A 22,538-nucleotide genomic window follows, 5' to 3' on the forward strand; every position below is an offset into this window, starting at 1 on the left:
GCAGTACCTCGGCCTACTGGGGGAAAGGTCATGTTTGCAAATTGGGGCGGAAATAAGCTGCTTGCGAACATAACAACTACATATACTGAACTCGGTTTGTCTGCTGGAGTGGCTCGTTTGGGAGTGATTCACAGGTGCACACCATTACAGACAAAAGGTACTTTTATTTGCATTGGGTAAGTTGGAAAAAAAGACAATTAACGTGTTTAAAAAACAATGTTGTACCGGCACATTAAAAATAAATAAATACATAAATAAATAATAAAAAAGCCAAGATAAAATGTAGTGTAAATTATTATACTGTTGTTACTATGCTGTTGGTAGCAGCAGTATTTGAGAGTAGATTTTTCTCGCGATTAGTCCGTTGTTTGCTTTTCAAGTTTATTGTTGGTTATAGCTGGTGTGTTGACGTCTGACAGCGACTTTGCCCCTTGCGGAAATACATTACCAGATGGGTTTCCAGAATGAGTTTTTATTAAATGTGAACCAAGTAAATGGATGTTTGTGCGTGCGAGAGCCTACTTCCATAATCATCTTATGATAGTATTGTGGTGTGCAAAGGGGCAGGCACCAGCAGGGCTGGTAGGTGACGTAACCGCACACAAAGACATAATACCGATATACGCTCCTTGCAAAAGAGCCGGTGTTGCAGGTTAATTCTAACCCCAGGTGAGTTCTGTCCTAGACAGATCCTCACCCCACTACTCTTCTGGAAGGGTGAACATTCTCACCCCACTCGGTACATATCATAATCGTTTTCACTGTACGCTAGCTAATCAGCCGTATAGTAAGGATTTGGTTGTTTCAAATGTGTAAATATAATAACGAAGTCCTAAGGTCCGTATGCAAGTTCATAACCCCACAGCTCTAAGCTAGTGCCATTGGAAGCCCACATTGTTACTTTTTTCTCTAGATGAATCCTCAGAGAATGCACAATTGAGGAAATAGCCAGTTTGTATAGAAGTATGTGGTACTTTAGCCTCATCATAGTGGCCATAGGCAATGCTCGAATTCATGGCAAATGCACCTTCAAAAATCTGCCAAAAATCCCCGCATACCAACATATTTTGCGTGATGCTTGTAGATCCCGTTAACATCTATCCAAGCATATCTTTGGGTGATTTTTTTGAGTCTCCCCACACAAGTTATTACTGCCTAAACTTGGTACAAATAGCAAAAATTCTTATTTCAAGTGGGTTTAATGAATAGTAGTGGGACTTGAAAGCAAAAGTTCTTCACAGAATTTGGAAGACTGGTTCCTAATGTTCTTCCAGCAATACATTTTAGCACTCACATCCCCTACAGGATAAAGGGTTAGGTTGAAGTTCGAATAAAACTCATCAGTTACCCCTCGTCTGGCAATTTGCCAGAAGTGAGTAGGGTGCTCCTAGTATTTTTTTTTTTCTGAAAAGCCCTATTCAATTTAGTAGAACGAGGTGCTACACATGATGGTAGCATCTAAATTGCACCCAGGGTGATTTTTCTGGTCAAGGTTTCTTTCTCATTTTAGGTTTACCTTTGCAAGGTCTAGGTCGAAGGGGAAATTTTGTAAATAATAATGACTATAATTTCTGAACTCAGCGTGTGGTCGCATCTTTCTTTCAACGCCAAACCCACCACTGGTGTGCGTGGCCAATGAGCTCAGTTCTTGTGCCAGTGTCGTTTAGCAAACTCCAGGCGCTTACATTTGTTGGTTGCTCTCAATAAAGACTTTTTCTGGCAACCCTTCCAAATAGGCTAATGGCATGGAGGTGGCTTCTAATTGTAGATTTGGAGACTTGGTGATCCCAAGATGCAACCAAGTTCTGTAATTCTCCAACTGTGGCCCTTGGATTCTTCTTTGCCTCCCAATCCATCTTCCTCACTGTGCATGGGGGCAAGATGTACCATTGTTCCACTGGTTTTGAACTTCTTAATTATTGCCCTGGTAGCAGTAAGTGGTATGTTTAGGTTTTTAGCTATTTTTTTGTATCTATTGCCTGATTTATGAAGGTCAACAATCTTTTGTCTCTTCATTTGTGAGTTCTTTGCCTTTACCCCATGGTGATGGATGACAAATTGATTTTATACCCCAGTGAAACAGGAAGCCATGGAAGGCCACAATACAGTTCCTTAAAACTGAGATATACTTTAAAAAGTAGACTGTTAATGCTGATTTCATTTTGTTTGATTTTATTTATAAGAATCTTTAGGGCTGCCAATAATTTTGACACCTAACTTTGAGAAAAAAAAGTCACATAAAGTCAGAAAAAAACAACATACGAATCCAAATTAACATGTATTTATACTAAAGTAATACAAAAATGACTACTTATACTGTATTTACAGTAATCGTAAATCTCGAAAAACTACTCACTTCTAAATCTTTTGTAGTCATTTTTGTATTATTTTAGTGTAAATACATGTTAATTTGGATTCATATGTTGTTTTTTTCTGATTGTATGTGAACGAAAAGACACACATTTGCCCGTTTTCCCATTGGAAATAGTGATATTTTGAAATATCACTGTCCTTGTCACAAAAGCAAAGTTTGTGGGGAATAATAGCCATTTTCTATACTTTTGAGGCATAAGCAATTAGGAAATAACACTTACTACCCAGGAACAAAAATTGTGTTACATAGTGTAATCAATTACTGACCGTATTAACATATATAATGATTTTAGTGACAGATTCTTGCTTCCGGTTTTACTCTTTGACTGTTTAGTATAGTCTTCCACACACTACCAGGTATGTTTAAATAACAAACACTGACAACAGTAGTCCAGTTACCCTCTGTGGGTTGTATTTATTTTAGAAAAACAAAATCAAATAAACAAACAAAACCTTTCTTGGGTCCTAAACTAAACAGTCATTTTTCCCTCCAAACTAAACATGGACAGGCTAATTCTGCTTACCCTGAAACAAACTTTCCACTCAGTTTAAAGTTCTTTATTACCTCATCGTTTGGTCTCTTCTCTTTTTCTCCCCTCCCTCTACCATCTCAACTTTACCAGCTTTAACTGCTAGACAATTAGAAAAGTAAACAATTAAGACCAATTGATAATCACTCCTGACATCAGTATGCTTCCCAGGGTCTTAAAGCCTTCATCATCCTTTCTAACAGAATACCTTATTTTCAATAAAACATAACATAAACCCAAGTCTGTGATTTAACCTAATACATCAATCTGTGGGCACCAATTTACATTAATTTATTAACTATAATTTTACTTTTAAACACATTACATGATTTCACAGTTTGTTTACTATCCAGTTGGTTTATATTGTCTTCACATTCCATTATTTTAGTTTTCTTTGAAACCATCACTACAAACGTTACCCAAATGGAGTGTGCATTCTTTTGCTCTGGAATGTACACTCCATCACAATATATATATATATATATATATATATATATATATATATATATATATATATATATATATATATATAAAATCAAGATACCTTTATCTGACCCCCAATGTTGTCCAAAAATACATCTCAGTAAATTACGCCATACTTTACACCACTCCCCTGAGGAGTACCATTTACCAGCTTGTACTTCAGATAATAGCTTTTTTTTTCTAAAAAGAAGTTTAACCGATTTATCATTCTCTTCATTATTTTACACACTTTGGAAGTCAAAACAATTGGTCTACAGTAATAAAATAATTACTTGTATCACACTTTTGAGGAGTTTGGTGATAAAACGAGGGATCAGGAGAGGATTAATCAGTATGCACGTCTATAAAGAGGTATGTGAAAAATACAGTGAAGAAGGGGTGGGGCTTGGCTGGAGATACAGTACTGAGTGTCCTTTTGCGATTCAATGCCTTTCAAACCTGTTTTATTCTGAAAAAGAATTAAACGGCGCTTGTAAAATAAACAGCGCGTGTGATAATAAATTGGACCTGACATGCCTGACAAGCACTGAATAAATGGACCGCTAAGGGTTCATTTCTGCATTGTCCCAGCTGCTACCTCTTAAAACTGACATTGTTTGATCTACTACGCTTTACCTAGTAGGGGAGTGGTTTGAGCTACGTCACCGCATTGACGTGATAAGGCCGGCCCAGGGCCTGCGTTGGGTTCACACATAGATAGGCCGGCCCTGAGGTGATGTTGCCTACTTTAGGCCACATCAAAAAGCTGGTTTAAACTTCACCTGGCCCAGGGCTGTCTCTTCATTTTTCGAGTGTTCACACATGAGATAAGGTGGCCCTGGGCCGGCCTAAACCGCAAGTGTGAACTGGGTAATTGTCTTACAGTATCTTCTAGATTTACATAAAGTGTTTTCAAAATAATTTCTTACTGGCTTGAAATAGGTTTTCAACAATAAATACCCCTCACCTGTGCCAACGTTCGAGTGTGTTTATTGGTTTAGACAGGAATTTGAAACCAATAATCTGGTCTATCATTAACCTTCATTTGTATGCCTAAGGTTAATAATATATGGGGCGGGGGGCTTTCCTACATAAATGTATCCCAATACAAAAAATACTGCATAGGTATCTGTAATCCAAATGCTTCTTGAATGATGAAGAGATCTTATTTACAGTTCTTATTGCAGACATTACCAAAGGGAGTTTAGCAGCAGGCACACAAACTCACTGGACCTTCTGTCACTTTGTCGCAAAAAGTATGTTTAGCTGAAACTGGACTTTAGAAATACTAAAAGAAACCAGAATTCAGTGACTGGAAATCTCTTTTCAGTTACTTCAAGAAAAAGACTTTGGCTTTGAATTTTTGTTTCTTTTAATATTTCCAAATTCAGCATTATTGAGTGTTTAATAGTTGTGAATGAAGTGACGGACTGTCATGTTTGTCCAGTTAAAGTATGTAAACTAAACAGTAACATCTAAAGAATAATAAACATAATTTTTCTTTTTTTTTTATTTTTTTAATCATTTTAGTCATTATCCAGGTAGAAGATGGACAATCAAGTATTTGAATCAACAGCGGAGCGCACGTTTCAGTATCAGAACTCCCTGCCTCCATTGCCAGTGCCTTCGCTCGAGGAATCTTTGAAGAAATATTTGGATGCAGGTGTGGAATTTTACTATATTGTTCCAGTAGAAAACTTTTCCTGAAAAAACCTATGTTGAAAGCTTGTAGTTAATATTTCCAACTGGTTTAACATACCTTGATTACACTAATCTTGGACTGCAATGTTATTTTAGCAAATGTGTCCAGGATCCGTTCTAATCAGGGTTTGTGAAACCAGCCAATTGTGTTTCTTGTATTAGTGTGCCAAAAATGATATCTAATTTTGGCAGAACGTCTTTTGTTCAGCCCTGCAATGAATTATCCCCTTAAGCCATATTAGAGTTTTTTGGGTTCCGAATGGCAAATGTTTGGAGATACTGGGACCAATTCACAAAGCTGTAACTGTTATTTATGTATTTAATGCTTCAAAACATACACAAATAATTTTTAAAGTCACATTTACTATTCCAGAATGAAATGTTGAACGACAGTCTGGCACATTTCATCTTCATTTTACCCCCCAAAACATGCTTTGGCAATGGTGACTGCTAATGCTGATACTGCATTAAATGATGAAATATATTTCTGACACCTCAGTAATATACTCAATTTAAATCCAATGCAGTACAGTTAGTGTTTTTAGTTTCTTTTTTATATTGATTTTCCTTCTTGAACTCTCCAACGACAGTAATCCGTCTCATATCCGACTGCGGTGGGGCAGATAAAAAGTCGAATAAACAAATCCTGTTTTAAATACCATTGTACACAGCTGTAACAATTACTATATTCACCCAATGAATGTTTTGAGATTCAGCTTTTATTAGGGAGCTCCCCTAAATCCCTTGTTTAGAAGGATACAGGGTATTAATGCTTGTGACGGGGTAGCTGTCTGCCGTGTGGGTGCGTGCATTCGCTGCTGAGTGACAGGCAGGAGAGCGAGACGGAGGTTGAAGTTGACACGCCCCGCAGGTGAACAGGATTTTCTGTTACATATCAACACACTGAACAGCTCACGTGACTCTACTAACAATGGTAGCGCACGGAGTACATACAACACAGTGTACAGAAACTTAAACGGTGAGGGCAGATACATGACAGATTACTGTAGTAACAAATCGAATGCTGTTTTGCCTGTATTTCTTTTCTAGTGAAGCCATTCTCATCTAAGGAGGATTTTAAGAAAACTTCAGAGCTAGTTAAGAGTTTTGGTGAAGGCATTGGTAAAGAGTTACATCAGAAATTACTGAAGAGAGCCAGGGTGAAAAGAAATTGGGTAAGACTTTCAATATGTCATATTTTGCACTGTTGCAGTAGAGAACTATAGGGCAGGCACCAAATGTTCCTGATGAATGTCTATATATGTGTGTGGGTGTATTAAACCTTGTGTTTTGTTATGCACTATCATGTGACAAATTATGTTTTTCACTATAGCTCCAGAAGCCCTTAACAACGTTCTGTATTCATAGCAACAGTATTTGTACTTCAAGTCTTCCATAGCAATGGTACTCATAGCAACCGTTTTGACATAGACCGACATTCTGGAGATAAGCTTAAAAACATTCTAAATGAAAAAAAAAACACTAAAAACAAAGTACGTTATAACGAAAATATTTATCACCATCTTTCAGCAATATATTTAGTCACCTTTCTGTATACAGTGGCTTTCAAAAGTATTCACCCCCCTTGGACTTTTCCATATTTTATTGTGTTACAACATGGAATCAAAATGGATTTAATTAGGAGATTTTGCCACTGATCAACACAAAAAAAGTCCTTAATATAGAGCTTAGCGTTGAGACCAAAAAACTCTATTTTGGTCTCATCAGACCATAGACTGTTCTTCCACTTGGTCTCAGAGTCTCCCACATGCCTTCTGACAAACTCTAGCCGAGATTTGATGTGAGTTTTGGCTTTCTTTTTGCCACTTTCCCATAAAGGCCAGTTATGTGAAGCACCCGGGCTGTTGTTGCCTTATGCACAGTGTCTCCCAGCTCAGCCGTGGAAGACTGTAACTCCTTTAGAGAGAGTTGCCATAGGCATCTTGGTGGCCTCCCTGACTAGTGCCCTTCTCGCCTGGATATTCAGTTTTTGAGGACGGCCTGTTCTAGACAGATTTACAGTTGTGCCATATTATCTCCATTTCTTAATAATGGACTTTACTGTGCTCCGGGTGATATTCAGAGCCTTGGAAATGTTTTTATATCCTACCCCTGATTGGTGCTTTTGAAGAACCTTATTCCAGATTTGCTTTGAATGTTCCTTCATCTTCATGATGTAGTTTTTGTTAGGAAATGTACTAATCAACTGTGGGACCTCCCAGAGACAGGTGTATTTAACCTGAAATCATGTGAAACACCTTAATTGCACACAGGTGGACTCCATTCAACTAATTATGTGACTTCTAAAGACAACTGGTTGCACCAGAGCTTATTTAGGTGTGTCATAGCAAAGGGGGTGAATACTTAGCCAATCAATTATTTTCTGTTCTATATTTGTAATAAATTTTTAGAACAATTTGTAGATTTTATTTTTCACTTTGACATTGACTTTTTTTGTGTTGATCAGTGGCAAAAATTAAATCCGTTTTGATTCCATGTTGTAACGCAGTAAAATGTGGAAAAGTCCAAGGGGGGGTGAATACTTTTGAGCCACTGTACATCTCAACTGCAGTCTATATTTGTATATTATGTATGCCCTGTTATAAAGCCATTTGCATTTTTTTAATGTCACACATAAAAACAAGCCAAACAGTTTAGTTATTCTTATTTAACTAAATGTATATAACAAATATATGTATAGCAATGCGTAAGATACAGGCTGATTTTCATCCTACACAGTGTCAGAGTGGCCAGTAAGCTCACTCATATTGATTCTTTTTAAGGGAGTCTTTACTCTAAAGTGGTCTTAACAATGTCTTGCATTTGCAGCTGGAAGAGTGGTGGCTAAACAGTGCTTACCTTGATGTCCGCATTCCATCACAGCTCAATGTCAACTTCGGTGGTCCTGCTCCCTACCTGGAGCACTACTGGCCACCCAAAGCAGGCACCCAGCTGGAGAGAACAAGCATTGCTGTGTGGTACACGCTGCTATACTGGGACCTCATAAAGACGTATGTGAAGTTTAAAAAAGTATGTAAAACTATCTTGGAAAAAAATAGAGCAAAAGTGTAAACTGCTTATCCAGCTACGAAACCTGCTAAGGACCTTTTCTGAGAGTGAGATGGAGGCTGCCTGTCTGTCAAACTTGCATGACGTGTTTGTGTGGTGGCTGTAGGTCATAATGATTTCCCTTTCATGATATAGATTGTTCCTATTTGGCCTTTGCAGTTGTGGAGGGAGATGTACAGTGCCTATAGTAAGTATTCACCCCTTAGACGTTTTCACAGTTTATTGTGTTACAACCTGAAATCTTGATGCATTTAAATGGGATTTTTTTCCCCTTTGATTTACACAACCTACTCAATACTTTCAACGTGTGAAAAATTTGGGGGGCGAAAAAACAAATTAGTTAAAAATAAACACCTGAAAAGTCTTCATTATCCAAGTATTCACCGCCTTTGGTATGACACTCCTAAATAAGCTCAGGTGCAACCAATTGTCAGCAGTAAGTTAAAAAGCAGTTCACATGATTTCAGATTAAATACACCTGTCTCTGTAAGGTCCCACAGTTGGGTAGTGCGTTCAAAGCAAAGATACTACCATGAAGACCAAAGACCTTTCAGAACAACTCCGGGATAAAGTTGTGGAAAGACATAGATCAGGGGAGGGGAATAAAAATATTTCAAAGGCATTGAATATGCCTTGGAGCACAGTCAAGTTGATCATTAAGAAGGTGAAGGTATACGGCACCACCCAGAATCTGTTTAGAGCAGGCCGTCCTTCCAAACTGAGCACCCGGTAAGAAGGGCATTGGTCAGAGAAGCCACCAAGAGGCCAATGACAACTCTGAAAGATCTACAGCGCACCATGGCTGAGATGGGAGAAACTGCACTCCACAGATCTGGCCTGTATGGAAGAGTGGCAATTTCTGAAAAAAAGCTCATGTAAAATCCCGCTTGGAATTTGCAAAAAGGCATGTGGGAAACTGAAAAGATGTGGTAAAAGATTCTGTGATCCGATGAAACAAAAATTGAACTGTTTGGCCTAAATGCAAAGCATTATGTCTGGAGCAAACCCAACACAGCACATCACCCAGGTAACACCATCTGTACTGTGAAGCCTGTTGGTGGCAGCATCATGCTGTGAGGATGCTTTCCATTGGCAGGGACTGGGAAGCTTGTCAAGGTAGAAGGAAAAATGGATGGAGCAAATCAGGCAAATACTTGAGGAAAACCTGCTTCAGTCTACAAAAGACCTAAAACTGGGACGGAGATTCACATTTCAACAGGACAATAACCCCAAGCACACAGCCAATGCGACACTGGAGTGGCTTAGAGTGGCCCAGTCAAAGCCTGTACTTGAATCCGATTGAGAATCTGTGGCAAGACTTGAAGATTGCTGTCCACCAACGATCACCATCCAACTTGACAGAGCTTGAACAATTTTGCCAAGAAGAATGGGCAAATATTGCACGATCCAGATGGGCAAACCTGGTAGAACCCTAAAAGACTCACAGCTGTTTAATTGCTGCCAAAGGTGGTTCTACCAAGTGTTGACTCAGGGGTGAATACTTATCTAACCTGTTGTTTCACAGTAAAAATTCTCTTGCCGCTTCAAAGTGTTGAGTAGATTGTGTAAATCAAAGGAAAAAGAAATCCCATTTAAATGCGTCAAGATGTCAGGTTGTAACACAACAAACTGTGAAAACGTCCAAGGGTGTGAATACTTACTATTGGCACTGTATGTCACTACTGACATGTATAAATACATTTGTTTCAGTGAAAGGCTGGCTGTACATAAGGCAGGGAGCTCACCTTTTGACATGGACCAGTTCCGGAACCTGTACTGTACCTGTAAAGTGCCAGGAGTCACGAGAGATGCTATTATCAACTACTTCAAGACTGGTATGAAAGCAATATTTGAGATGATATTTTCAGTGATTTTCTTACGCTTCATCTCTTGTTTGCATTGCAAATCTATCAATGCAAATACAGGGTATAGCTACTGTAAGCAGTTGGATTGACTTCTCACATTGACAGTGTGCTGTATAGTCAGCAATTGTTGCTTGCAAGTTCCCATACAAAAACAAATCCCTGGGTTCTAATGTTTAAAAAATCATGTCATATGCTATATGGGGTTTGCTTGATAAATCTGATCAAAGCCAATGATTTTAAATTAGCAGAGTGTCACCAGGTTGTCGAATGTTGTAACTGATTAATATCGAGTTCAGATTTTTTGTTGTTTTTTTTATTTTAAATAATTAAATCTGTAGTTTTGAATTTCTCACACATACAGAGAGTGAAGGACGGTGCCCTTCCCATTTAGTGGTGATGTGTCGGGGCCGAATCTTTGCTTTTGATGCTGTGCATGAGGATTGCATTCTTAGCCCTCCAGAACTTCTCAGGTACTTACTCCGGCTTGTGTTATAAACTCTACCTTTCAGATCGCAGAATGCTGGCTTCAGGCGCACAGCACAGCTGTTGTTGTGGTATAAGCAATCCTGTTAATGCAGTAAATAATAAACTGTTTAAGTGGATTTCTTATCATCTAGGTAAAAAAAAGAGGTCGAAGTCCATTTAAAGAGAATGAAGGCATATTTACTGTGCAACTACAGTACCATCACATATTATGTAAGGTGACTAGTCTGCACTTAGCTTGTAAAATCAACCACATGAAAGTGGTCAGCTATGATTTTATACAGGCCAGGTATTTTTGCGTAACACTTCAATATTCATTTATTTATAGATTTGTATTGAGTAAAAAAAAACAATTAAACATCAAAACACAACTGTCTACACAAGACTATAATTTAGCCCTATTGCCCTTTCCAGTAAAAGTTTAAAATCAAACAATGACTATGTTTTCAACCTGTGCCTAACTCTAAGAGAGTCTGGGACAGTCAAGCTAGATACAATAGCAAGGATAGAAACAAGGCAGAGAGCTTACTGGCAGTGACAAACTGTAGATGTAAGGGCACAGGTGATATGTCCTAAAACATGTTTTTAAAAAGAAGTTACTACTGGGCACTCCCAAAACAAATTGGTACCTCTGTGCATATTAAATACAATACAATACAATACAATTCACATTTCTATTGTGCCTTTCATCACAAAGATCCTCAAGCGCTTCACACATGCACACAAAAAAGAACAATTAAACCATCACATTAAAAATGATCTAGTGTAATAAAACAGAAATTAAAAAATAGATAACAAATGTGGGTTTAATTGCACAATTAGAAAAACTAATATAAAAAAACACGTTTGTAAAAAAATAGAACAATAAAAACGGATGCAAAATATTTATAAAATGGAATAAAAAAAGGCAAAAACAAAATGCAGTTTTGATTTTGATATTCTGACTGGCTGTGGGAAAGCAAGTTTTATAGATTAGTCTACATTGATATAGTTGCATATGCTCTGTGAAAATACATTTAAAATCAGTTTGCTGGTGTCTCGTTCTTGTCTTATTAGGCAGTTTACAATAATCAGACACAGGTGTGACAGTGAACCGAATGGAGCTGGACTTGCTGCTCTGACCACTGAAGAGCGAACCCGCTGGGCTCAAGTTAGTGAAACTTCTTTTACACAACTAATACATGAACTAGCCTCAGACCATTGCAGGGCATCACTGTGTGCTGCCCCACTTCAGTATTATTAAGGTTCAATGCTAAAACTGTCTGGTTTTGTTTTTTCAGTAGGCATATTGTAACAGTGTGGACAAAAAGGTAATTATAGCGTACTAACTTTATTTTAGGCACGGCAGTATCTCATTGAACTGGACCCAAAGAATCTGACTTTACTTGAAACAATTCAGAGCAGTTTGTTCGTGGTGTCTCTTGATGATGTCACCCCATATTCAACACCTGATGATTATACCCAGGTAAGAAATGTAATGTTTTGCAGCATCTTGTTCACATTTGGTACAGGGTGAGCTCATCTGGTCTAGTGTTACCTTGTAGGTTGTCATCAAAAAAATGTGTTTACTTAAGTTTGAAGGCACATGGAAGTGGGTGCCCAGAAAATCAGGTATGTATGTGTAGGTATGGTCAAAAGTAAATGGAACCAATGTCCTGGGGAAAAAGTGGATCGCAGTCTAGAATTTAAAGGGGGGGGTTCCATTGTTTCTAAGGTTTAAGCATAGATCGCTGTACTAGTGCTACATTTGGGGAAATAGTAACTCGAGCTCAGGGAATAAGTAGATCGGATATATTAATAAAAAATAAATACTTTTAAATGGATTTTGTTGACGTATTTGACAGTATAATGATACAATGGTTCACTTTCCTCCGGTATAGCACTTAAGGTAGCTGTGGTAAAGCCTGTGCTTAAGAAACATGATTTGGACCATGAAGTCCTCAATAACTACTTCATTGCTATTCTGATGATACCAAGCTATATTTATCCCTAAAACAAGGATTTTCTTCTGCCTGGGTGTTATTAACTTGCCTTACTGACATCAAGCATTGGATGTCGCAGAATTTTCTAATGTAGAATTCAGATAAAACAGAGGTTATGATAGTGGGATTACCGAACCAACTAAAAGGAAATGTGGGATTACATGAGCTCGACTCTTGCAGTCTCTCATCCAAACAAGAGTTTGGGGGTCATCTTTGATCCTGATCTCTCATTTGAGACTAATTAGGGAAGTTAGTAAAGTATAATTTTACCATTTGAGAAATATAGCCAAACGATTATTTCCATATCTGATGCTAAGAGAGTAATGCATGCCTTTGTTTAATCTAGAGTTGATTATTGTAATGCACTTTTTTTCTGGTGTCCCAAAATTTTTGCTGTTAATTTACAAGGCCCTGAGTGGATTAGCAACTAGTTATTTGCTGGAGTTACTTCCAAACCGCACTCTGAGATCACAGGATGCAGGGCTGCTGGTTATTCTTATGGTGAACAAAAGGAACATGGGAGGGAGGGCTTTTTCTTGTAGAGCTCTGAAATTATGGAATGCTCTGCCTTCATTTGTCAGGAAAGCTGGGACCGTTACAGTTTTTAAATCAAGACTGAAAACACACTTTTATAAAATGGCTTTCTGATGTTAGTGGGTTTTAATGTAACTTTAAAATTTCTGCTTTTGTATTATGTGTATACTGTTATTTAAACGGTCTGAATGTGGTAGTTGTACATGTGATGTGCTATACAAATGTATTGTGTTTTTTTTTTTTTTTTCTGCTATGTACTGCCCATTCTTCTTGGCAGATTTGCTCCAGGTTGTTCAGGTTGGTTGGACGACGCTTTTGGACCGCAATTTTCAAATAGTGCCACAGATTCTCAATGGGATTGAGATCAGGACTTTGACTGGGCCACTGTAGGACATTCACCTTTTTGTTTTTGAGCCACTCCAATGGTGCTTTGGCCTTGTGCATGGGATCATTGTCCTGCTGAAAGGTGAATTTCATCGCAAGCTTCAGTTTTTTAGCGGACTGAAGCAGATTCTGTTGTAGTAGTTTCCTGTATTTTGCTCCATCCATTCTTCCTTCAATTGTAACAAGATGCCCAGTCCCTGCTGATGAGAAGCATCCCCACAGCATGATGCTGCCACCAAAATGAAAATTGCCGTCCAAGCGTCATCCAACCAACCTGAACAACCTGGAGCAAATCTGCCAGATCTGGACAAAGTTGTGGAGAAGTACAGATCAGGGTTGGGTTATAAAAAAATATCAGAAACTTTGAACATCCCACGGAGCACCATTAAAGCCATTATTAAAAAATGGAAAGAATATGGCACCACAACAAACCTGGCAAGAGAGGGCCGCCCACCAAAACTCACGGACCAGGCAAGGAGGGCATTAATCAGAGAGGCAACAAAGAGACCAAAGATAACTCTGAAGGAGCTGCAAAGCTCCACAGCGGAGATTGGAGTATCTGTCCATAGGACCACTTTAAGCCATACACTCCACAGAGCTGGGCTTTACGGAAGAGTGGCCAGAAAATAGCCATTGCTTAAAGAAAAAAATAAGCAAACACGTTTGGTGTTCGCCAAAGGGCATGTGGGAGACTCCCCAAACATATGGAAGAAGGTACTCTGGTCAGATGAGACTAAAATTGAGCCATCAAGGAAAACGCTATGTCTGGCGCAAACACAACACCTCTGATCACCCCGAGAACACCATCCCAACAGCGAAGCATGGTGGTGGCAGCATCATGCTGTGGGGATGTTTTTCATCGGCAGGGACTGGGAAACTGGTCAGAATTGAAGTCTTGATGGATGGCGCTAAATACAGGGAAATTCTTGAGAGAAACCTGTTTCAGTCTTCCAGAGATTTGAGACTGGGACAGAGGTTCACCTTCCAGCAGGACAATGACCCTAAGCATACTGCTAAAGCAACAGTCGAGTGGTTTAAGGGGAAACATTTAAATGTCTTGGAATGGCCTAGTCAAAGCCCAGACCTCAATCCAATTGAGAATCTGTGGTATGACTTAAAGATTGCTGTACACCAGCGGAACCCATCCAACTTGAAGGAGCTGGAGCAGTTTTGCCTTGAAGAATGGGCAAAAATCCCAGTGGCTAGATGTGCCAAGCTTATAGATACATACCCCAAGAGACTTGCAGCTGTAATTGCTGCAAAAGGTGGCTCTACAAAGTATTGACTTTGGGGGGGGTGAATACTTATGCACGCTCAAGTTTTCTGTTTTTTTTTGTCTTATTTCTTGTTTGTTTCACAATAAAAAATATTTTGCATCTTCAAAGTGGTAGGCATGTTGTGTAAATCAAATGATACAAACCCCCAAAAAATCCATTTTAATTCCAGGTTGTAAGGCAACAAAATAGGAAAATGCCAAGGGGGGGTCAATACTTTCGCAAGCCACTGTGTGTGTGTGTGTGTGTGTGTGTGTCTATATATATGACACATGATATGTTACTGGCTGCATAGTCTTTTATGCTTAACTTCACTTCATTTCTGATAGTTTTACCTTAGAATTCTGATTGAGTGTTTTGAACTTGAATTGTCATTTTCTCAAACTAGATGACTTCAGTAGCGCTGACTGGCGATCCAACTATACGCTGGGGAGACAAATCCTACAACTTTCTCTGCTATGCTGATGGGTCTTTTGGTTCAAACTGTGATGTAAGTGATGTTTTAATTTTATATTTATTTATGTATTAATATTTTTTTTCGCACGTTGCCCGTATAAAATGATTACACATTTGCTAAGTGTAATATGTCTAATAGCAATCAATTCATAAGTTTTTTGGACAGGGATTGCTCAAACTACAATCTCAGTAGTTTGAGTTCAGTAGTTCAGTGATTAACATAATCACATTAATATACGAATATTACTTGATGGTAATTTCGGTTATAGTATAATGATTCGGTAATGCAGCATGCCAACATTACTGTTACACTGGTTACAAGTAAGTGGCCACAAGTCACTTAATTCATTGAGGACAGCAGCTGAGCTTATTAATATACAGGAGGGAGTGTGTAAAAGCCGGAATAAAACAACATTAAAACAATGCAAAACATCTCTGTCTCTATGGTGATGGGCATATGATTTACCGTATCAAATACCGTATTTACTCACATTTATAGTACATCGCCTCTGGATTCAAGTCACACCCCCAAACTTGAAGAGCAAAAAAGGAAAAAGCTGAAAAGGAGTAAATTACCTTGAACTTTTTCAGTCAGTTAATTGTCTTCCTTTGCAAACTAAAATACCCTTTCGATTGCGTCTCCATCTTCTGACAGACATCTCGGATGCTTCACATTCTGCTACACGGTTTCTCTCTTCTTCAGCAAACAAGATTACTTTTGTTTTAAAAGCTGCATTATGCAGCTTGCGTGAACTTTGTCGCATAGCCATGTTAATATCCCAGTACTGTATGAAGAGTAATTACTGTCGTGGGCATCGCTGTGTACAGTAGCTTTTGCTCAAGCGTGCCACAATAATTGACACACAAATGTAAATTGGTCCCCTAACTGTAAAACCCCCAAACCCAAGTCGCTCCCCCTAAATTTGAACTTTCATTATTTCAATGGACCTTTTTGATGCACCAGGAAATTACGTCGAGGAAGAAACTTCCATTTATTGTAAAGTTTTGTAAAGAAAACTGGGGTGTTTGGATTCAAGGGAGAGATATAATGATTTTTGGGCTCAAACGGCAAGTAAGAGAATAAACATTATACCCAAGAAAGATGAAACGTGCACAAAACAAAAGTCCACTTTCATACCTATCAATATTTACTTTAAGATGAAAGATTAAGCTGAGGCAAGCTCCCAATGTAATCTCCTGTCCCCCTTCTCGGAAAATCGATTTCTGATTGTTCTCTAATGGGATTTTTGTTTGTTTTTCCCCAGCATGCACCATATGATGCCATGGTAATGGTATCAATGTGCTATTACATTGATCAGAAATTAAAAGCAAATGAAGGCAAGTGGAAGGTAAGCTTTAATACCTTGTTTCTGCAGTTCAGATATATACGCAGTGGATGATGTCATTGTCACCCTGTTGTTTCCCTGGTCTATTTCAGGGTTCAGAGGTGGTGAGGGACATCGCCCAGCCAGAAGAGCTTGTATTTACTGTGGATGAGAAGGTGCTTCAGGATATTGAGCTAGCTAAGCAGCAGTATTACGATAAGGTAATCTTTAAAACAAAGTGTTTACTAATGCTTTCAAATTATAATCTTTTCCTCTTTAAATTTCATTTTCATGCCATCACTGGCCCCCCTTTTTATTTTGCTGGAAGTGTTCTCGTTCTTCATTTGGTGTTTCATGTTAATTCAGGATAGGCACATTTTTTCAGATACAACTAAGATAAACTTGCTGGATCTGGTTAACTTTGATGTAGGTCACATGGTCTGATTGCACCTTGACCATTGGAGTTAGTATGACCCACAGCACATGAAGCAGTTAAAGAGTACATAAGGACCTTTTTATTTTATTGTGGTACATGTTCCCATGTGTTGCTACAACTGTTTACTTAAGATGTGTGTATTGTTTTAAATTTATTTGTTTTACATTTTGACCACTTTTTTAACTTTTAAATTGCATTCAATGCCTCAAGATGGCTTCACATTTACCAGCATGGACCTTTCAGAACTACATTTCCCATCATCCTCTTGCTCACTGGTAAGTCCATCTCTGCACATATGTTAGCAGGAGGGTGAAATGTAAAATGTAGTTCTGAGAGGTCCATGCAGGTACATGTGAAGCCATCTTGAGGCATTGAATGCAATTTTAAAAGTTTAAAAAAGTGGTCAAAATGTAAATTTAAAAAAATACACACCTTACATAAACAGTCGTAGCAACACATGGGAACATGTAACACAGTAAAATAAAAAGGTCCTTATGTACCTTAAGGTCTGCAGGGTGGAAGGAAGGATCAATAGGAAAGGCATGGCTTGTGCCCCTTTTATTCAGCAGTTTAGAACTCGCATACATACCTGCTCACTTTCTTTTCAGGCTCAGGACTTGCAGGTAGCATCCTATGCATTCACTTCCTTTGGCAAAACTGCAATTAAGAAAAGGAAGGTTCATCCAGACACATTTGTCCAGCTGGCCCTTCAGTTGTCCTACTATCGGCTTCATGGAAAGTACGTTCTGTAAACTAGTACATTATATTGTGTGTGCCACCTGTCACCCTCTTGTCTCTCATTTATTTATTTATTTGTTTGTTTATTTTGCCAGTTGAGTGTCAATTTGTGTGCTTTTCCGCTTTGTAAAATAGTTGCACATCTTGGTGGTTTCTTTCCTGGTAAACAAAAAAATATATATTATATTGATCTTCTTAAAATCGTAATGATATTGCCCTCCTGACTTATTTTTTCCATTTTCTCAGGCCAGGGAGCTGTTATGAGACGGCAACCACCAGGCGATTCTATCATGGGCGCACAGAAACTATGAGGCCCTGTACCGAGGAGTCAGTGGAGTGGTGCAAGGCCATGCTAGACCCAACACTGAATGTATGTCATTGTTATTTCATGTTTTCCAGAATAAAAAATGAATCTTTCCATTCAGAATCTTTTTTTTCAGAATCTTACCACTGCTGATATCCAGCTAGATGCCGTATGTTCTTGTTTTACCGCAGTGGTTCTGCAGGATTTTTAATAAAAGTGCAAAAGGAAGATACTAGGATGTTCTTATTAAACCTGCTTTAAGCTGCTTTTATAGTTACCATATGTGGTTCTTATTGAGGCTTTAACAAAGTCTGTCAGAGTAAAACAAGACTGGAGGCTAGACCACTGAACAGCTTGTTATTTTAATGATTTTCTTTCTCCCTTTTAGACCGAGAAGAGACGACAGAGATTGCTCAGTGCTGTTGCAAAGCACAACACATTGATGAATGAGGCACAGAATGGGAAAGGTATTTTTTATTGTTTTGAGTTTGATACATCCATAAAACTGAAATAAAACTTATTTTGTTTTGTAGTCAAACATAATAGCAAAAGATTTGCCTCTTTTTCTTTTTTCAATGTAGTCAGTAGTTATTCAAGTAACCCAGGTCATTGATTTTATGGACAGATATTTAATTTTCTTTTTTAATTTATAACATTAGACTAATTTGACTGCAGCGCAACTGCTGATACTAACTGCTAATATCTAGTTGACCATTTTTAAATCCCAGTTGGTACTTTTCACTTTGACCTCTGTCTTAATATGGTTGTTTAAACCTCTGGCTGTATTAATTATACAGTCCACACATGTTATTATTCTGATTCTCTAAATAAAGATCCATTAATTTACAATTAGTGTCTTATAAAATGAACCATTTCCATCCCACGTTGTCACAGATCTCTTGCGATTACAAACAATGTGATCATATATGCCAATCGCGTTACATTATATAATTGTGTTTGGGCCACATGGAAGTTTGAACTGCGACATTTTGTTTATTTATGTTTATTTATTTACTCCATATCCTTTTCAGTCACTTTTCATCAGTTTGATTGTTTTGTATCTATTCGTAGGTTTCGATAGACACCTTCTTGGGTTGTATCTTATTGCACAAGAAGAGGGTCTTCCAATCCATGACCTCTACAATGACCCTGCTTACACTAAAAGGTAATGTTTCTACTAGAGTTCAGATGCCATTCATCATTGATAGCAAATCAATCAGTGACAGTGATATATTACAGATTTCTGCTTGTACTGCATGTCAAAGTTTCATTTTTGCTATATCTTGGGAACCTTTCATTCAGTAGTGGCTATCCTTATCTGATCTATTTCTGGCATCTTCAGAACAGCGTTGAAACAGATGCAACTAAAGATGTAAATGTTTAATTACGTACATGAAAAGCTGAGCATTGCACTAACCATGTGTGCAACAATGCCCCAAGTATTTGTTAAATAATAAAAATGATTTAACCCAACGTTTACTTGTAGATTGGGTTATATTGTTATGTCGGAAGGTAGGTTGGAATGGGGGTGGATATACGGTTGTTATTTAATAGGGGTGACTAGTGTTTTGTTCATTGTTTTTCAGTGGTGGAGGGGGTAATTTTGTTCTTTCAACCAGCCTAGTGGGCTACACTACAGTCCTTGGAGGTGTAGTTCCAATGGTACATCATGGTTATGGGTTCTTCTACCGCATCAGGGATGATAGGTAAGAATGGAAATTCAAGCTGCAGTCCTATAACTTGATGAAAATACCTACACCTGAGGAGCAATATAAAATGTTCATGCAGAATGCAGTGGAACCCCTTGTCAAGACAAAAGTTTCCTCTATTAAGTTTAGCTCGCGAAATAGTAAATAAGTCGTATCTGTCGCCCTCTTCCATTCTCTACATAGGTATCCACTGTGCTGTTTTGTAATAAACCCATATTTGGCCCTACACTAAATTTCCGGAAGTCTGTTTACTGTTACACTTCCAAGGTCATTTCACCCGAGCAGTGTGTCTGCTGTGAAATTAACTGGCTGCAAACCATGCTTTGTATAGCATTTTAAAAAATGAAAGTACATTTTCTGTAATATGTATTTTGTGCTGAGACAGATTTTGGTGCCTTCTTGCCGAACAGCTTTCCCCATTAGCTGTTTGAAATATATCTGTAAAATAATCTTGATATTTCTTTTTGTTTCTAACAGGATTGTGGCAGCTTGCACTGCCTGGAAGTCCTGCCCAGAAACTGATGCAGACAAATTATTTCAGAACCTCAGAAAGTCATTCCATGATATGCTGCAGCTACTCACTCTGTCTCCGCTGTAGGCAGAGTAGTCTGATTTTTTTTTTTTTTTTTTTTTTTTTTTTCTTCAGCATGTGGTTTTAAGGGTGTCGATTGAGGCACTCAGTAAAGCATCCAACCTTCCAGGGTTAATGAGAATGAAAAATGTGGTGCAGTATAATACATCACTTTGCAGTAGCAATGCATTTTTTTTATTAACTGTGCACAAAACAATGCAAATGATCCACCTGCAGTAACTACTATATGCAGTAAATTCACAAATAGATTTGCTAGGAAAACAAAGTATGTAACTACCTGTTTCTAATTAACACGACTAACTTGTATTTCCTGTACCAGTGTTGAGTTTTTTATAGATTCATTTGACTGTTTGATTACTACTAGAATACCTCAGAGCCTGTGCATATACCTAAATCTCACTGATGCTAGTAATAAGTATAGAGGAAATGAAACTATTAACTATGCTAAAGGGCCTGCTTGGGTTTGTGACTTTTGGAAGTTTTGTTGTTAGCTCTGGATTGTACTGTACATGAATGCCCTTAAAGGCTTGTGCACGGGATGAGTCAATTTCATCAAGCATCTACTCCAGAGCTGCATATGCAGTTTGATTTTAGAAAAACTAACTTGTGATTTTGCAAAATTTTAAATAAATAATTCAGTGTGTTAATTCAAGGTCACTCGTATGCAATTTTGGGTGTTTTTTCATTTTTCTTTTTGCATACAGTACGCAGCACTGAAGTAAATGCTTCTTGTATCTAGACCAATGTTTTAAAAATTAGATGCAGCTAGCTTTTGGTTTTACCAGCTTAAAAAATGGAAATGCCACGGTTTTTAAGTTTTTATTAGTTTATCCAATATACATGAATCTAACCACAGCCTAAATTGTCAAATAGTGGAATTACTATTACTAAAAAGAAACACTAGACACAAGGGTACAATTGGTAAAAAGTACAAAAATCATTTTGTAAGCTGCTGTCCACAGTGAGAAGAGGCAGCCTGTGTCAAAAAAAAAAAAATCATACAAAATGTTTGGATTTGTTTTTATGTCAAAGTGCCCAAAGAAGTCCTAATATGTGTGTTCTCATATTGAACAAAGTAAAAGCATGCACTACTAGAATATTTAAAGAAATAGTGAATGACTCATATGTATGATGAAATAAACTAGGCTGTATTTGAGCAGGCATTGTGGAGCAATGGTTCACAAAAGACACAGCAGTTTCAAGGGGCTGCAGCAGAAGCAGAAATATCCTCTTCTAAATGACCCTGATGCGAAACTAATAAATGTTCCCCAGACCAAGTCTTCAATTATGTACATGAAAACTTACGTTAGGCGCTTGTGGTTATTTTGAACGCAACACTTACTACCAACTCTGTTGTACATTTATAATCTTCCTATCTAATACCTGTACAAGTGGGAATTATTACTATACAGAAAATGTTTAGGTTCACTGGGAGGGATATTTAGTTAATATATTATAGCTAATGTCACGGGGGAACCATTGTGCTGAGAGAAAGTAACGTGAATAGTGTTGCTTTTTAAAAGATACTTAAAGAAAGTGAAACAGAGGAAAGAAAAGTGCAGCCCATGGACTTGCTTCATTACCCATCTCAGAATGCAACCTAAGAATGACTGTTGAGCAAATACTGTGATTTATATAACAATAAATATAAAAGCTGCTTCCTGAAATATAAAGCTTAGAATGATACAATGTATAAGATTTACATTGTATGTATCTAAATAAATGTGATTGACAAAAGTGTGACAAGACTGTTTGTTTCATTTAAAGTGTGTGTATTACATTTCTGGTTTGAATCCCAGGAATATAACAGGTTGGTTGGTTTGCTCCTTAGTTTATTCTAGTATTATCATAATCTTACCACGTCCCAATGTGTAAATATTTGAATATTGTGCTAATGAAAGGTGAGGGACACTGGTGCTGCCATCAAAGGCCATGAAAGCTTCCCCTCACATTTCTGCAAGAACATCTCAGTCTAATTAAATTAACCTGTTTAATCTGTTTATTACTGGCTTTACATAGATAAGTGGCATGCATCATGCTCTCCTGTGCATATTTTAACTTTTGCAGCAGTCATTAAGATGGCAATAAGGCCCGTACAATAAATTACCACTGGCACCCTCAGTAATCATTTTCAAACTGTCCTCATTAAAGAAATTCCTCCTTGCTCTGCCTTCATCAGAAACGTTACAATGTGAAAAGGTAAAATGAGCAGGTGGTATTATTAAAAAATAATTTTAATTTGGATAACAAGTGCTATGTTTCCACCTGCCACTGGGACTGACTGAAGCAAATTCTTGAAAGCTTGTAGATGTTGGAAAGGA

At 37.9% G+C, this 22,538-nt stretch overlaps 1 protein-coding gene across 2 annotated transcripts; it reads left to right on the forward strand.

The window, feature by feature from the left end:
* The first annotated feature begins 16 nt into the window (after window positions 1-16).
* On the forward strand, window positions 17-21,957 carry LOC121313183 (peroxisomal carnitine O-octanoyltransferase-like). 2 transcript variants are annotated; one of them, XM_041245478.1, is made up of 17 exons: window positions 17-176; window positions 4,896-5,028; window positions 6,117-6,241; window positions 7,896-8,077; window positions 9,846-9,970; window positions 10,362-10,470; window positions 11,540-11,633; window positions 11,823-11,948; window positions 15,046-15,147; window positions 16,379-16,462; window positions 16,552-16,659; window positions 17,483-17,613; window positions 17,859-17,982; window positions 18,305-18,383; window positions 18,988-19,081; window positions 19,503-19,622; window positions 20,103-21,957. In XM_041245478.1, exons 2-17 carry the CDS (start codon window positions 4,914-4,916, stop codon window positions 20,221-20,223), a joined length of 1,839 nt encoding a protein of 612 aa, XP_041101412.1. In that variant the 5' UTR covers window positions 17-176; window positions 4,896-4,913; the 3' UTR covers window positions 20,224-21,957. The 2 variants fall into 2 exon arrangements, with proteins under 2 accessions (XP_041101412.1, XP_041101413.1); XM_041245479.1 differs by having other exon boundaries at window positions 17-157.
* Window positions 21,958-22,538: the final 581 nt, after the last annotated feature.

Source organism: Polyodon spathula, chromosome 3, assembly GCF_017654505.1.
Source record: "Polyodon spathula isolate WHYD16114869_AA chromosome 3, ASM1765450v1, whole genome shotgun sequence".
In the NCBI taxonomy this organism is placed as follows: domain Eukaryota; kingdom Metazoa; phylum Chordata; class Actinopteri; order Acipenseriformes; family Polyodontidae; genus Polyodon; species Polyodon spathula.

What these genes read in the sequence shown, in the direction of transcription:
- LOC121313183 (XM_041245478.1), top strand. Translation starts at nt 4,914, where the DNA reads ATGGACAATCAAGTATTTGAATCAACAGCGGAGCGCACGTTTCAGTAT. An exon ending in GAAGAAATATTTGGATGCAG is followed by an intron (nt 5,029 to 6,116) that starts GTGTGGAATTTT and finishes TTTCTTTTCTAG; the next exon opens with TGAAGCCATTCTCATCTAAG. An exon ending in CTTTTGGTTCAAACTGTGAT is followed by an intron (nt 15,148 to 16,378) that starts GTAAGTGATGTT and finishes GTTTTTCCCCAG; the next exon opens with CATGCACCATATGATGCCAT.